A 17,846-nucleotide genomic window follows, 5' to 3' on the forward strand; every position below is an offset into this window, starting at 1 on the left:
GTTTACGTTATTATTGTCAGGTGCACCGAAGTACAGTGCAAAGCTATTGTTTGCATGCTATCCAGTCAAAGAAAAGACGATACATGATTACAATCAAGCCGATCACGGTGTACAGATAAAGGATAATGGGTACAACATTTAGTGCAAGATAAATTCCGAGTAAAAAAAGTTCAAAGGTCTCCAATGAGGTAAATGGGAAGTTAGGACCCCACTCCAGCTTAGGAGAGAACATTCTATTACCTGATAACAGCTGGGAAGAAATTGTCCTGAATCTAGAAGTATGCTTTTTCAAACATCTGAACCTCTTGCCCGACATATATGTCCACTCTCAAAACATCATCCCATCCTCAGTTTTGAAACTCCATCTTTATATCTCTTATCTTAACTTCCCATTCTGGCCTAAAGACATTTGACCAAACACACTTCTTGGGCCAGGCTTTAGACCTCTGTTCCTCTCCTCCACTTTACTCTAATATCACCCCAAAGCTCTGCATCCTGAAACCACTTAAAACATTTTGCTATTTTAAAATAATGTGGTTTAAGTATGTTTAATCGTCAAGGACAGCAAGTCATCCAAACAAAAATAACTTTAAATACTGTACTACATAATAAAGTAGGAAATGCTCAGCTTTCCATGCCATTAGTTTTGATCACAGGACACCTAAAATCAATGCTTAAAATGGTGATACATGAAATATCAATACCAATTTGCCATCTAACAGAGAGAATACAATTATACTTAATACATTTAGATTGGATTATAAGTGTTTACATGCATGCTGCTATTTTATCCTACTCTTACTATTAAAAAAATCAAGCTGCAGGGTAATGGCAGGAATAGTTGGAGAGGATCACCATAAGACTTTGGTTAGGGCGTATTTGGAGTATTGTGTGCAGAAGAGGTTTACCAGGATGTTGCCTAGATTAGGTGGCATTAGCCGCAAGGAAAGGTTGGACAAACCCGGATTATTTTCTATGGAATGTTTGAGGTTGAGGGGAGACTGGATATAAATTTATGCGACGTATAGCTAGGGTAGACATCAGAAACCTTTTGGTAGACACAAAATGCTGGAACAACTCAACGGGTCAGGCAGCATTTCTGGAGAGAAGGAATGGGTGACATTTCGGGGTCTCGACCCGAAACGTCACCCATTCCTTCTCTCCAGAGATGCTGCCTGACCCACTAGAGTTACTCCAGCATTTTGTGTCTACCTTCAATTTAAACCAGCATCTGCAGTTTTCTTTCCTACACATCAGAAACCATTTGCCAGGGTGGACATGTCAAAGTCTAGAGGGTTTAGCTTTAAGGTGAGAGGGGCAAAGTTTAATGGAGATTGTTGAAAGACTGGAGCAACTAGGCTTGTATACACTGGAATTTAGAAGGATGAGAGGGGATCTTATTGAAACATATGATCATTACGGGGCTGGACACGTTAGAGGCAGGAAACATGTTCCCAATGTTGGGGGAGTCCAGAACCAGGGGCCACAGTTTAAGAATAAGGGGTAGGCCATTTAGAACGGAGATGAGGAAAAACTTTTTCAGTCAGAGTTGTAAATCTGTGGAATTCTCTGTCTCAGAAGGCAGTGGAGGCAATTCTCTGAATGCTTTCAAGAGAGAGCTAGATAGAGCTCTTAAGGATAGCGGAGTGAGGGGGTATGGGGAGAAGGCAAGAACGGGATACTGATTGAGAATGATCAGCCATGATCACATTGAATGGTGGTGCTGGCTCAAAGGGCCGAATGGCCTACTCCTGCACCTATTGTCTATTGACGCACGCAGCAGGTTTGGTGGTGGGTGTCGGGGAAACACTGTCAGGTGATGCTGTCGGTTGATACAATAGTGCTGTTTAAGAGACGTTTAGACATGCACATGGACACGCAGGGAATGAAGGGATGCAGGCAGATGAGATTAGTACATCTTTGCATCATGTGGGCTGAACTATCTGTTCCTAAGCTGTACTTCTCCAGGTTCTATGATTTATGAACTCCTGCACTTCCTCCTTTTAAATACAGCGATCTATTCTTCTTTTCAAGCACCAGTCATATTTTGAGCTTTGAACTCAGATCCCATTGATATACACAAGTTACAAAATAACAAGAAGCTCAACGCAATCAGCCAAAACTGTAATTTTTCTATCATGGAAGGAATTAATGGGAACAGTGCTGGTTATAAGCATCAATTTCTAACTTTGCTCCATATCACTTAAATTTTCAAGAACACCCTCTGGGGTGAGGGACTACCGTTACCAGCATATATTCAGGAAGTTGGGGCTGCCTTTTTTTCCAAGGTTGTTTTGTATTCTAATCTTTGTGATAATAGAACCTTCAACCCTACCATCATTTTCAAAAAAGCTATTAATTTGAAGCATCATACAGCTTCAATACAGACTCGAATTTTTCTTTCGGATACAGAGATTGTTGAATGGGCAAACAAGAGGCAAGTGAATCTTAATACAGAGAATTGTGAAATTACGTGTTAGCAAAACAAAAATCAAGGAAGGCAACAGACAAAATGGCACCGTTGAAACAACGTTTTTGACTTTACACTTCACTTGAAAGTGAATGATAAGATATGTTGAGAGACTGGCTGGTAAACCATACAGGATCCTGAGATTTGTAAATAGTAGGCAAAGAGTGAAGTAAAAGTGAGGTCAGATTTAATTCAGACAAAAGATTGATTGGACCACAATCGGAGGAATTCTGGTTGCCACACTTTAAGGAGGATGTGATGGTGGAAAGAAAAAAAATTATTAAACTAGTTTGAGGAATGTAGGATTGCAATTATAAAATTAAGCCGGAGTAACGAAGGATCACAGGATAGCAATGACTAATTGGAATAAGGTGAATAGAAAGAAACTGTTCCTTTCAGCTGATGGTTCAAAACACTAAAATACAGAGTTATGTTATTTTCAAAATGTTGCACTGGCAAAGATGGATGTATTTAGGCCCTGGAATTTACTGTTTGTAGGTGTGGTGGAAACTGAATTAGTGCTTCAAAAAGTAGGTTGAGAGGCAAGAATCTGCAGCGATTCAGGGAGTAGAAGTGCTAGGGTTGCTTTACTGGGAGACAAAACAAAGTTAACAAAATGAATAACCATTTCTGCTATTACAATTTGTAGAAGCATTATAATTTTGCCACTGAATACATTTTCAAAACATATCTCAGCCAGAAAACCTTCCATTCAAGAAAATGTACATGATCACTGAATAATTGTCATTCCCCACACAAATCAGCACAATGCTGACACTAGAGTGCTTGAGGAACTCAATGGATCAAGCAGCATCTGTGGAGGATGTGGAGGGAATAGATAGACAACACTCCGAGTCAAGGTCCTTTTTCAGATTCTTTTTGGGGTGGGGAGGGGTGAAAGGTAGAAAATAGTGTTGGCAGTGGGGCAAAGCCTGGCAAATAATAGGTGAATAGAAGTAAACATTCAAAAAACTTCCAATTCTACATATCTTATCTAGTCTTCAATGCAGAGGTTTGTCTTTTCCCCATAAAGTGTATTGTAATAACACCCTTAATACACATTATACAATACACTTCCTTTTAAATTCTACAACCAGTTCATCTGGGTTTTCTAGTTATCCATATCCAGAATGACACCTGCTGCTCTTGCGTTTTGTAACTAAGGGACAAACAGGATGATATCTCATGCCATTATCATCTCAAGTGTAAAGCACTAAAAAGTTACAATATAACAGCTTAAACCATGAAAGCATATTCCATTTCTTCACATCCTCAAAACATAACAGCAATATATGATATAATAGCGAAATATTTGACATGAAAGCAAAATCTACTGTTTCTATACGTTTTTGATAAATATATTGATCTTACATCTTTAATACAAACCGCAGGGGTTGCGTTTCGACTCGAGAAGGTGGTGTGGACATGGACGAGCTGCCAAAAGGTGTAGTTGAGGGAGCTACTATAACAACATTTAAAAGACGGTGTAGGTACATAGATAGGAAAGGTTTAGAGGGATATGGGCCAAGCTTGGGCAATTGGGACTAGCTTAAGTTGGCATGGATAAATTGGACTGAAAGGCCTCTTCCCATGCTGTATGACTATTTCAAATGTTGGCATGTTGAGTAAGGCTATTAAGTTGCACGTTTTTAGTCAACCAAAAGTTGAAATTAAATTGGATTGGATCATTTCTCAAACAATATTCTTCAATCTTATTTCTAAAGGGTTTTTCACCGTACATGATAATTTTGTTACGGGTAAGTCATGTGGAAAAATAAATTGAAGTACCAATAATTATTCTAACTTATCTTTTTGCAAATATTATTTAAACTGAATTTCTGAAGATGTAACATAAATAAATCACAGCCGATCCCACGGTTGCATTTGTGGCAATTAATTAATTTCCCTGCACCCAAATCTCAAGCAATCTGGACGATTTCTTCAGGATTTGGCACAAATTTACCAAAGACTGTTTTACTAACACCACATCTATAGATCCCAATGCACAAATCAACACCTCACCCCATGCAGGTAGATATTTTAAAAATTAAACCAGCAGAGGGTTTTAAATTTGTACTTGAGGTTTTTTACTTGATATTGAGAATCTCATTACTTGCATTAAGATAAATTTAGTGTACAAAGTGAACAAAAAGTCTAATTGGTAGCTATCTAATAGGAATCTGAGGTATACCTTTTTCCACACAAAGGATGGTGGAACAAACTGCCTGAGGAGGTAGTTGAGGTTGGGACTATCCCAACATTTAAGAAACAGTTAGACAGGTACATGGATAGGATAGGTTTGGAGGATACGGGCCAAAAGCAGGCAGGTGGGACTGATGTAGCTGGGACATGTTGGCCGGTGTGGGCAAGTTGGACTGAAGGGCCTGTTTACACACTGAATCACTCTATGACTCTCAAATAAATCACGAATTCGTAACCATGGTGGTGTCTAACCAAAATCATGCCTTTTTAGAGTGTTACTGAACTCCCAATTTAACTCTGATAATATACAAAAATGTACCCAAATTCTTTCTGCTGTAATCCATTCTAGAAGCCATCATACAGGCTGGTTTTTGGACTGTTGCTTACTCTTCCTAGTTTCTAACACATTTCGCATTTGAACATCAATGTAAATGTAGGACAAAGGTATGAATCTAGTTAATGGTTAATTATTGTTTGTTTTTGGTCAACTCGACCATTGCAAATTTGTTCTATTTCAGTCAAATAAGGATTCCTGAAAGCCAGTAGCGCTTATGTTAATAGACAAGATATAAACACAAGGACTGATATGACATTATGCAAATAGCCATTAGACTTAATTTGTTAAGAAGGATTCTCATATTTTAATGAATACTCTGCAAATCATGTTTGTTAGTTATTACCCAACAGATTTCCATATATTGATCATAATAACAAGGTGGAAAATTTATAAAATAGCATAATTAGAACCATCTTTAAAATAATCTTTACACAGTTAAGCAGCGGGAGGTCGACGAGCAAAGTTAAAAAAATGCTCCATTAGAAGTGCGAGAAAGCAAATTTTAAAATTAAGATATGCTTCATTAGAAAAGCTACACTATTTTGGTGTGGCCACAGAATCAAAATATCCCTAAAACATTACATAACTTGTTCTGGATCAAATGTTACACATTGTTTTAACTGTACGGAGTGGAAAGAAGGAAAATAATAACGATCCCGTTAACACTATGCGAAAAAGAGTGAAAATATCTTCCCGAAAATAAACGACGCATGCAGCTACAGGGTGTAAATTGCACTTCTCCGTTTCTAGATGCCCATGATAAACAACAAGATAATCAAAAGATAGACACAAAATGCTGGAGTAACACAGCGGGCCAAGAAGCGTCGCTGAAGAAAAGGAATACCTAGTTGAAGATGCTGGTTTAAATCGAAGGTAGACACAAAATGCTGGAGTAACTCAGCGGGACAGGCAACATCTCTGGAGAGAAGACGTTTCGGGTCGAGACCCTTCTTCTGACCTTCTTCAATCTGAATAAGGGTCTCGACCCGAAACGTCACCCATTCCTTCTATCCAGAGATGCTGCCTGTCCCGCTGAGTTACTCCAGCATTCTGTGTCTAACTTCGGTGTAAACCGGCATCTGCTGTTTCCTCTTACACAATATATATACTGTCCATGCCGGCCAGTGAACCTATTTGTGGTAATCTGTATGCCTACTTAGGTCCTTGTCTTGACAATTGTGGTGCTTGTCCAGAAGCTTCTTAAATATTGTGCGAGTATCTGTCTTCGCCCTCTCTCCTGGCAACACATTCCAGACTTCAACTTCACTTTATTTTGCTCTCCAACCTCCTTATAATCTTGTGTATTTCTATTCGATCACTCCTCAACCTCCTGGAAAGAAACCCAGCCTGAAGAAGGGTCTACCTTCTAAAAGGAATAATTCATTTTCTTCAGAGATCCTGCCTGACCCGCTGGGTTACTCCAACATTTCGTGTCTACTGCCTGACCTGTTGATTTACTCCAGCATTTTGTGTCTATCTTCGGTGCAAACCAGCATCGGCAGTTCCTTCCCACGCAGGATAATCAACAGATAACATAGGAGCAGTTTATACTTTACAAGTCCTGACATTTGTTCAAAAATATGTAGAAATCGGAGAAGAAAACTTACAGGCATCATTTTGGATCCGAACCGCATTTAAGCAGGATTTGTTTTCCTACTTCTCTCAGCTCCGGAAAGTAAATGGGCGAGAGTGGAGCTGCGGTGACCGCGGCCTGCTCGACCACCACAATCCCTCAACACAAACTTTCTGCTTCAACCGCCTGGTCTCAGTTCAACGTAACCCCCGCCAGCGTGGCTTGCTGTGTCTGCTGGTGGTGGTGGTGGTGATGGTGGCGGGAGGGTGCCAGGAATCTGCCCGCTTACAGGTTGCGGGCAGCGGTGCGGGTTTGGCTGTTTGGTCGGTGAGTAGTCGGTCGATCCCCTCACTCTCCACAACAGGCGGCCCCACCGTGACGCACCGCGCCTGACGTCACTGCCGGAAGTGGGCCGTCCCCGGGCTCTGCATAGCAACGGCGAGCAACACCTCTGGAGAAGAGAGCCAAGACATAAACAAGGAAAGACAGTGCTGGAGTAACTCAGCAGGTCAGGCAGCACCTCTGGAGAAGAGAGCCAAGACATAAACAAGGAAAGACAGTGCTGGACAGTGCTCAGCGGGCCAAGCAGCATCTCTGGAGAAGAGAGTCAAGAGTGTTTTATTATAGAAACAAGGAAAGACAGTGCTGGAATAACTCAGCGGGTCAGGCAGCACCTCTGGAGCAGAGAGTCAAGAGTGTTTTATTGTAGAAACAAGGAAAGACAACGTGCTGGAGTAACTCAGCGGGTCAGGCAGCACCTCTGGAGAAGAGAGTCAAGAGTGTTTTATTGTAGAAACAAGGAAAGACAAAGTGCTGGACCAACTCAGCGGGTCAGCAGCATCTCTGGAGAAGAGAGCCAAGAGTGTTTTATGGTAGAAATAAGAAACTGCAGACGCTCGTTTACCAAGGAACTACACAAAATATTGGAGTAAGTCAACGGGTTAGGCAGCATCTCTGGAGAAGATAGCATAGAGTGATACAGTGTGGAAACGGGCCCTTCGCCCCAACTTGCCCACACCGTCCCAGCTACACTAGTCGCACTTGCCTGTGCTTGATCCATATCCCTCCAAACCTGTCCTATCCATGTACCGTCTAACTGTTTCTTTATCGATCGGATAGTCCCAGGCTCAACTACCTCCTCTGGCAGCTTGTTCCATACACCCACCACCCTTTGTGTGAAACAGTTACCCCTTGGATTCCTATTAAATCTATGCACCTATGTACTCTGGTCCTCCATTCCCCTACTCTGAGAATTTGTGCATCTACCCGATCTATTCCTCTCATGATTTTGTACACCTCTATAAGATCCCCCCTCATCCTCCTGCGCTCCATGGAATAGAGACCCAGTCTACTCAACGTCTTCCGATAGCTCACACCCTCTAGTCCTGGCAACATTCTCGTAAATCTTTTCTGAACCCTTTCAAGCTTGACAATATCTGTCCTATAACATGGTGCCTAGAACTGAACACAATATTCTAAATGCGGTGTCACCAACGTCTTATACAACTGCAACTGCCAAAGTGCCAAAAGCCTTTTTGACCACCTTATCCACCTGCGACTCGACCTTCAAGGAACCATGCACCTACCTATACTCCTAGATCCCTCTGCTCTACAACACTTCCCAGAGGCCGACTATTTACTGTGTAGGTCCTGCCCTCGTTCGACGTCCCAAAATGCATCACCTCACACTTCTCTGTATTAAATTCCATCAACCATTCCTCCGCCCACCTAGCTGATCGATCCAGAACCTGCTGCAATCTTTCACAACCGCCCTTCACTATCTGCAAAACCACTCACTTTTGTATCATCAGCAAACTTGCTAATCTTGCCCTGTATGTTCTCATCCAAATCATTGATGTAGATGACAAACAGTAACAAGCCCAGCACCGAACCCTGAGGCAGACCACTAGTCACAGGCCTCCAGGCCGAGAAGCAACCTTCCACCATCACCCTCTGCTTCCTTCCATGGAGCCAATTCGCTATCCATTTAGCTATCTCTCCTTTGATCCCATGCTATCTCTCCTTGGATCCCAAAACTTTTATTGTAGGAACAAGGAACTGCAGATGCTGGTTTACCAAAGAAAGACACAAAGCACTGGAGTAACTCAGCGCGTCATGGTGGAGGTGACAAAAAAACAGAACAAATCAGGCTGGCCACAGGTGACCTCAGGAAAGGTGGAGTCCATAATGACCCATTGTTGGCTGCCAACAGATGCTGTCTGACCCATCGAGTTACTCCAGCACTTTGTGCTTTACTCAATTCATGCATCTGCCGTTCCTTATGTCAACACCTAACCTATCAAGTCCCCTCACAATCTTATGTATTTGAATAAATAACCTATCATTCTTCGAAACCAAGGAATACAGAATAAAGTGTCGAGTCTCTCTTGGTAAGTCAAACCTTTACAATACAATACAATACATCTTTATTGTCATTGTACAGGGGTACAATGAGATTGGGAATGCGCCTCCCATATGATGCAATAAATTAATTAGCTAATCAGTATTAATTTAAACAACCCAATGAAACAAATTAGAAACAGTTTTAAAACAGAATAAAGTGCAAGTAGTTCTGTGCCAGTTCATTGTGCGATGTGACCATCCGGCTCAGCAGGACCGGTTCATGGCAGCTATGACCCTGGGGATGAAGCTGTTCCTGAGTCTGGAGGTGCGGGCGTAGAAGGCCTTGTAGCATCTGCCCGATGGTAGAGGTTCGAACAGATTATTGCAGGAGTGTGAGGAGTCTTTATGAATGCTGGTGGCTTTTCGGAGGCATCGTGTGTTGTAGATGCCCTCCAAGGCTGGTAGCTGTGTTCCGATAGTCTTCTGAGCCCTATGGACTACCCACTGAAGAGCTTTCCTCTCTGCCTCCGTGCAGCTGAGATACCACACAGGGATGCCATGTGTTGGGATGCTCTCTATGGTGAAGCGGTAGAAGGTCGGCAGCAGCTGTTGGGGTAGACCAGACTTTTTCAGTGTTCTTAGGTAGAACAGTCATTGCTGCGCCTTCTTGACCAGCGCAGCAGTGTTAGTGGACCATGTTAGGTCCTCCAAAATGTGAGTGCCCAGAAACTTGAAGCTGGACACTCTCTCCACACTGATCCCATTGATAAGGATCGGGGCGTATTCCCTGTTGTGTGACCTACGGAAGTTGATGATTAGCTCCTTGGTCTTGGAGGTATTTAGGGACAGGTTGTTATCAGAGCACCAGTCCGCCAGGTTCTGCACCTCCGCTCTGTAGTTTGTTTCATCACCGTTGGTGATCAGCCCGATCACCGTTGTGTCGTCTGCAAACTTGACAATGGTGTTGGTGTCGAATGCAGGAACACAGTCGTGTGTGAATAGGGAGTAGAGCATGGGGCTCAAAACACAGCCCTGTGGTGTGCCGGTACTCAGGGTGACAGAGGAGGACAGGTGCAGGCCCATTCTCACTGCCTGCGGTCGCTCCAGCAGGAAGTCCAGGATCCAGTCGCATAACGACGAGCTGAGGCCCAGCTGGTGGAGTTTGGTGATGAGGTTGGTGGGGAGTTGGGGAGGTGGGGATGACCGTGTTGAAGGCAGAGCTATAGTCAATGAATAGCATCCTCACTTACGTGCCCTGTCTCTCCAGGTGAGTCAGGACAGTGTGAAGAGCCAGAGAGATGGCGTCCTCTGTGGATCTGTTTGCCCTGTATGCAAATTGATGCGGGTCCAGTGAGGCAGGGATGCTGGATTTGATGTGTGAGAGGACCAGCCTTTCAAAGCACTTCATGATTATAGGAGTTAGGGCAACCGGGCGGTAGTCGTTCAGGTTGGTGATTTTTGCTTTTTTCGGCACCGGCACTATGGTAGCCGACTTCAGGCACTTGGGAACCGTAGCCAGAGATAACGACAGGTTAAAGATCCTGGTGAATACCTCAGCCAACTGTTCAGCACAGTCCCTAAGTACCTTTCCTTGAACTCCATCCGGGCCTGCAGCCTTGCGTGGGTTGACCCTTCGCAGAGCGCGTTGTACTTCCTGCGTGCTCAATTGCAAGACCTGTCCCTCCGCCTCGGCTGGGGTTCTTCCACTCAAGGTAGTGTTGCCAGTTTCGAAGCGGGCAAAGGTGTTTAGCTCGTTGGTTAGTGTGACATCGCTGTGGGGGCAGGCAGGGCTGCTCTTGTAGTCAGTGATGTCCCCGACACCCTGCCACATGCTTCTGGTGTCCGTGGTATTGAAGTGGTCTTCCACCCGTTGCCTGTGGGTGTCTTTGGCCCTTTTTATACCTTTGTTCAGGTTTGACCCGGCAACACTTTATGTTGAAGTGTCACCAGATTTAAAGGCATTGTTGCGTGCCCTCAACAGATTCTGTACCTCCTTATTCATCCATGGTTTCCGGTTTGCGAACATCTTTGTTTCCTTGTCCACTGTGACATTCTCCACACAGTAGTTGATGTAGGAGAGCACAGTGGATGTGTACTCCTCCAAGTCCACCTCTGAACCGCAGGTCGCCTGTTGTGCAAACAGGTCCCAGTCGGTGCGATCAAAGCAGTCTGGAGTTGTAGGCTGGCATCCTCGGGCCATATTTTGACCGTCTTAATTGTAGGTTTGGTCTTGCGGATGAGGGGTTTGTATGCGGGCAGTAGAAGCAGTGAGAGGTGATCGGATTGTCCCAGAGGTGGGCACGGGAGAGCTCTGTAGGCGTCCTTTACGTTGGTGTACACTTTGTCCAGCGTGTTTGAGTTCCTGGTAGGGCACTGCACATGCTGGTGGAATTTGCGGAGCGCAGCTCATAGGTCGACCTGATTAAAGTCCCCGGCAACAATGAAGGCACCGTCGGGGTGGGCATCCTGCTGTTTGCTGATGGCCGAGTGCAGCTGTGCTAGCGCTAGGTTAGCATTAGCCTGTGGGAGAATGTATGCGGCCATGATGATGACCACAGTAAACTCCCGAGGCAGATAAAGCGGCCTACATTTAAGCAGTAGGTACTCCAGGTTTGGGGAACAGTAGCTCTCTAATTCAGTGTGGTTGGTGCACCAGTCATTGTTAATGTAGATACAGAGCCCACCGCCCTTGCTCTTACTGGAGTCCTTTGTTCTATTGGCCCGATATAGTGACCGGTTCGTGAGCTCCACAGCCCCGCCGGGAACCAGCGCGTTGAGCCACGTCTCCATGAAGACTACAATATTATACTATTGCCACAATATATATATTTTTAATGTCCAATACTCCTCACTAGGATCTTGAACATCTGGATCAAAACCTCCAAACTTAACCACCAACCCCTTCACTATGTCAGCACAAAGCCATTTGACTTTCAATGAATTGTTTGACCTGCTAAATAATCTTCTGTGTTTTATACACTAGAACACATCGATGCCTTTTGAACTTTACTCATTTGCATTCACTACCTTTATTTAATAATCCCAATTTTGATTCCTCTTACTGGACTGCATGACTCATACTTTTTCACCCAGTCATTCAATCTATTTATATCCTGTGGCCTCCTAACAAAATGCCCTTCCACCTCTTTGTACCTCAGCGACGTGATAATAAATTAAACTAAACTCGACAAACTTGGAAACCATACCTTTCATTAATAAACTAAACTCAACTAACTTGGAAACCTTACCTTTCATCCCAGGAGGAGGATGGCAGAGGATGGAACTTGCCAACGGATTTGACCAGAGTGGAAGTCGAATGAGACAAACTCAGCGCTGCAGGTACTGGCAACATCCTCATTGTTGAGACAATGAGTGCCAGAGGTCAGTCGAGGATGCACCGCCAAGAGAACAAGGAGGGATCCGGTGCGGGGGTACTGCCGAGAGAACAAAGAGAGCCCATTGGGGATTATATTGAATACTTTTGTAACTTTGTTGGCGTCCTATATGTGGTGACTCCATACTTTGTGTATGGTATGCAAAACAAAGAATTTCACTGTGACAGGCCACATGTGATAATAAAGTATCTATCAATCATTCATTCCCTCGACCAGACTATTAATGTAAACTAGACCAAGTGGACTTGTTGGGCCCAAACCTCTCCTGCATTGGTGCAGCACCCTCTCCTACCCCCCTCTCCCTCCCCCTCTCCCCTCCTCCCACCCTCCACACCGCCCCCTCTCTCTCTCTCTCTCTCTCTCTCTCTCCCTCTCTCCCTCCCTCCCTCCCTCCCTCCCTCCCTCCCTCCCTCCCTCCCTCCCTCCCTCCCTCCCTCCCTCCCTTCCTTCCTTCCTTCCTTCCTTCCTTCCTTCCTTCCTTCCTTCCTTCCTTCCTTCCTTCCTTCCTTCCTTCCTCCCTCCCTTCCTCCCCCTCCCCTCATCCTCCACCCCTCCCCCTCCCCGCACTCCATCCCTCTCAACCCCCCTTATCCCTCATCCCTCTCAACCCCCCTTATCCCTCGTCCCTCCCTCCACCCCCCTATCTCCCTCCACCCCCTCTCTCCCTCCCACTCCCTCCCTCCCTTCCCCCTCCCTCCCTAGGAGATAGATTTAAACTTTAAAATGTGAATAACTTAAAAAATATAACACCGATTTCAATGTAACTTCTTCCATTAGCACCAAAGGGACAACGGTGAGTAAGGTGGGCCTAAAATTGTCGCGCTATCGTTTACCGTTTTGGCTGTAGTTCAGGATCAAACAAACAAACAAACGAGAGTTTTAGTAGATAAAAGATGGTAAGCAACTGAGGGCCAAGAACTGATCTCCAGGGTATTCACTAGTTACATGACTCCAGCCTGAAAAGCACCCATTCATGCGGGGTTTAAATCCAAACACTTTCTCCGACACCTCAGGGTGGTAATTTGTGCACCAGCCACTTATGTTGTGCCTTCGCAACACAGATGGAGGAACGCATCAATAGTTATAAAGGTGATACAAGATTCCAAAACTAGAGAGAATATATTTGTATACAGAATATGAATAATACTATGCATAAATATTATACATCGAGTCAAACTCAAGTACAATAGATAGAACAAAGCATCGTATGATATACAATTCACCTCTATACTCCACAATGTAGTATAAAGGTGAAGTGTATATCATATAGAAAGGGTATTGTACAAATGATATAGCTGTGCACGTCATTATGAGATCACATTTGGAATACAGTGTGCATTCCTTTTCCCACGATAGAGGATTCTTAAATAGGCTTAATGTGAAAGGAAAGAGATTTAAGAGGGATCTTAACATTTTCACTCATAGGGAAGTCTGTATCTGGAATGAGCTACTAGGGGAAGCTATAGAACTAGATAAAATTATGACTTTTACAGGACAATTGAACTGTTATGGATAGAAAGGGTTCAGAGGCCTATGGACTAAATGCAGGCAAATAGGACTAGTCTAGTATGCCAAGTTGGTCTGCAGGGACCCTCTGGGTTAATGGCTCTGTTTCCATAGCTCTATGATTGTCACCCTCGTCAACCCTCTTGGTTTCATTGACAAAAAGTTCAAAACATTGAAAAGAAAAGCATATTCTGTTGAAAATCAAGAGTATACAATTTGCAGCTCAGAGTCAGTAAGGGGCGGCGCAGTGGTAGAGTTGCTGCCTTTACAGCACCAGAGACCGGGTTCGATCCTGACTCGCGTGTTGTCTGTACAGTTTGTAAATTCTCCCTGACCGCATGGTTTTTTTGCTCGTGCTCCAGTTTCCTCCCACACTCCAAAAATGTCCAGGTTTGTAGGTTATTTGGCTTTGGTAAAATTGTAAATTGTCCCTCGTGTGTAGGATAGTGCTAGTGTATGGGGTGATTGCTGATCGGCACGAACTAGGTGTGACGAAGGGCCTGTTTCCGTGCTGTATCTCTAAAGTCTAGAGCAAAGTCTAAATCAAATAAGCTGCCTGGGTTATAGGACATCTATTTCAGCCTCAGTGGGTTATAAGCAGAGCTTTGGAGTTGGTGGCACAAAAGTGGAATTTATAGCAGAGACCCAAGAGAATGTCTTCAGTTCTCTATTGTTTTTGGTTGAAATGTCTGCTCACTCAATGCACACCATCAGACATGGCATAACAAAGAAAAGGCAGTGTGCAAAGTGAGAGAATTGGTGATACAAGAACTGCAACAGCCTCCTCTATGGCGCACCCTCAAAAATCATCAGTAAACTTCAATATTCAAAACTCCGCTGCCCGTCTACTCACCCACACCCCGATCCGTGACCATATCACCCCCGTCCTTTACAAACTCCACTGGCTCCCCATCCCCCAGAGAATCCAGTACAAAATCCTCCTCATGACCTACAAAGCCCTCCTACCTGACCGACCTCCTCCACAGGCACACTCCCACCTGCACCCTCCGAACTCTGCTGCTGCCAATCTCCTATCCCCCCACATCCGGACCAAACTCAGATCCTGGGGGGTCAGGGCTCTCTCCATCGCTGCTCCCACCCTATGGAACTCACTACCCCAAACCGTCAGAGACTCCTCCACACTCACCACATTCAAAACATCACTGAAGTCTCACCTGTTCAGTACTGCCTTCAACCACTGAAGGTCACCTCACCTTATGTCTCCTTTCTCTGTTCGTTTACTTATTTATCTATTTATTCACTTCCCTATGTTCTCTAAATCCCTGTAAAGCGTCTTTGAGTGTTTGAAAAGCGCTATATAAATGTAATGTATTATTATTATTATATAAGAGTTTGAAGACATCAATATACATGGAGCTCAGAAGACACCACTGATAGCCATTTACAGCTGACAAATCAATGAAGATAGATACAAAATGCTGGAGTAACTTGATAGGCAGCATCTCTGGAGACATTCTTCTGAAGAAGTCGCGACCAGAAACGTCCCCCATGCCTTCTCTCCAGAGGTGATGCTGCCTATCCTGCTGAGTTACTCCAGTATTTTGTCTTTCTTCGGTGTAAACCAGCAACTGCAGTTTCTTCCTGACAAATCAATGAGATCCTTATGGCACCAAAAAAATGGTCACGGCCAAATGGCCAGTTATTTTGGGAAATTACAGTTAACTTGTTTTTATGTCTTCCATATTATGGCGAGTCTGGAAACTTGTTCTTTGTTGAAGAAGTTTATTGCGACAGCAATATTCGATTACAAAGTTTTCTTAACAAGATTACAGACAACCATTAAAACTAACTGTTCTCTTCGAAGACGTCTCCCAACTGACTCTTTTCGGGCGCCAAATGCGCACATGACTACGCTGTCCAATCAGCGGTGTCGCTCTCTGGACCAATCCCTACGGTCGCACCCACACGTGACCTTGCTGGCCAATCTGAGGGTTCGACGACTAGGACCACTCTCTATGGTCGCTACAATATAATTGGAACAACTTCAGAACTTTGCTGTCTGAAGTCACTTAGTGGCCAGAACAAGTAACTACATTATTGACAATAAAAGATCTGTAAGAAGGAACTGCAGATGCTGGTTTAAACCAAAGATAGGCACAAAAAGCTGGAGTAACTCAGCGGGACAAACAGCATTTCTGGAGAGAAGGAATAGGTGACATTTTGGGTCGAGACCCTTCTTCAAACTGCAATAAAAGGTTTGCAGACTGTGCAGAATTGCCCTCTGCAATATTTTAAAACATTTTGTTAAGTTATCTTTTATGCAAAACTTTTTAACCTTCCATGATTAGTTTTTTTTAGAAAACTTTTTAGTGGTTTATCCATTGAACATATTCTATACTTTCAATGGAATTGAAAGTTAGCATTCCTTAATTCCTGTCTGATAGGAATCTGCAAAATAAAATCCTGAAACATTCTGTGCAGGATCCCTGCCTTCTTGACAGAGTTAACTGCTGGGGCACTAAAAAGGGATGTAAGGTTTCACTCAAACCTTTCTCGCCATAAAGAATTTGGAATCCCTGCTGGAAAAATGCTACTTTAAGCAGTTTGTCAATTTGAGATACAAGGAATTGCAGATATTGAAATCTTGAGCATAACACAAAATGCTGGAGTAAATCAGTGGGTCAGGCAGCATCTGTGGAGGGAATGGATAGTTGACGTTTCGCATCAGGACCCTTCTTCAGATTAATTGTCAATTCCCTGACTGTCTCTGGACAGAGTTGTTTATCAGCTTCTCTAGAATAACTCGCAAGCTAAAAGTAACAGTATGGAAAAAGAGGTTTTTAGCTTTTTAATATTTAAAAAACCCATAGCTATGTTATGATTTATATATTTTTTACAATGCAGGAAATTCCAAACCTAAAATTGGATGGATTCTAAATCACATTTGGAAGCAAGACCATAGTTATGATGGGCAAAAGTTGGGAAAACCACCATATAACGTGTAACAATGCTCTGCTTTGAACACGATTTTATAACATGGCAATAATGTTGCGTGGACTTGGTAGAGTTTTTGAGGATTTCATAAGCAGGATGGACAATAGGAATCCAATGGAAGTAGTATGTCGGAAGGAACTGCAGATGCTGGTTTAAACCGAAGATAGACACAAAAAGCTGGAGTAACTCAGTGGGACAGGCAGCATCTCTGGAGAGAAGGAATGGATGACATTTCAGGTTGATCTTAACCCAAAACGTCACCCATTCCTTTTCTCCAGCGATGCTGCCTGACCCGCTGTTACTCCAGCTTTTTGTGTCTATAACCAACTATATGACCTCAATATCAAAAACTCTCATCTCCGCAGTAAACCTCTACATGACATCTTATCAAATGTATTTAGGTAATAATAAATATACTATATCCACTGATAGACACAAAACGCTGTAGTAACTCAGCGGGACAGGCAGCATCTCTGGAGAGAAGGAATGGGTGACGTTTTGGGTTAAGATCGACCTGAAATGTCGATGATGAAATAGGTGATGTTTTGGGTCGGAACCCTTCTTCAGACTGAAAGATAGAGGGGAAGGCAACTGGAGGCGAGGGACTGAAAGATAGAGGTAAGAGTCTATATTATGTAAGAAGTAACTGCAGATGCTAGTTTAAACCGAAGATAGACACAAAATGCTGGAGTAACTTAGCGGACCAGGCAGCATCTTTGGAGAGAAGGAATGGGTGACGTTTCGGGATGAGACCTTTCTCCAGACTGGTTGGGGATAAGGGAGAAGTTTTTATTGTTCATTTTGATAACAGGTCCAACAGTTATACATTGAGGTTTGCTGATAATATATACGCAGACAGGAACACGTAGTGAGGGGAAAAAACCATACAAAAACTACAAGTAAAATTGAATGGACAAAACCATAGGTCAAAAATTTAGATCTGAGTCTCAGTGTGAAGGGTCTCGACCCAAAACATCACCCTCATCCACGCCTTCATCACCTCCCGTCTGGACTACTGCAACAGCCTCCTCCATGGCTCACCCTCAAAAATCATCAGTAAACTTC

General features: G+C 43.6%; 1 protein-coding gene across 7 annotated transcripts in view; it reads right to left on the reverse strand.

Annotated features, from left to right (window-relative positions):
- The window catches only part of LOC144596571 (apoptosis-stimulating of p53 protein 2-like), a 74,922-nt gene that overhangs the window by 55,457 nt on the left and 1,619 nt on the right, over positions 1–17,846 (reverse strand). For 2 of the 7 annotated variants that reach the window (XM_078405040.1, XM_078405033.1), the window contains exons 1-3: positions 15,002–15,064; positions 12,174–12,359; positions 6,617–7,033 (exon numbers count right to left, since the gene is read on the reverse strand). The exons of 2 other annotated variants lie outside the window; for them this stretch is intronic. In XM_078405040.1, coding sequence (XP_078261166.1) covers positions 6,617–6,643 — 27 coding nt within the window. In that variant the 5' untranslated portion in view covers positions 6,644–7,033; positions 12,174–12,359; positions 15,002–15,064. Of the gene's footprint in view, positions 1–4,991; positions 5,053–5,853; positions 5,874–6,616; positions 7,034–12,173; positions 12,360–15,001; positions 15,065–17,846 lie in introns of those variants that run through there. 3 more of the 7 variants (XM_078405035.1, XM_078405039.1, XM_078405037.1) reach the window with 3 other exon arrangements.

This window comes from Rhinoraja longicauda, chromosome 9, assembly GCF_053455715.1.
Source record: "Rhinoraja longicauda isolate Sanriku21f chromosome 9, sRhiLon1.1, whole genome shotgun sequence".
In the NCBI taxonomy this organism is placed as follows: Eukaryota; Metazoa; Chordata; class Chondrichthyes; order Rajiformes; family Arhynchobatidae; genus Rhinoraja; species Rhinoraja longicauda.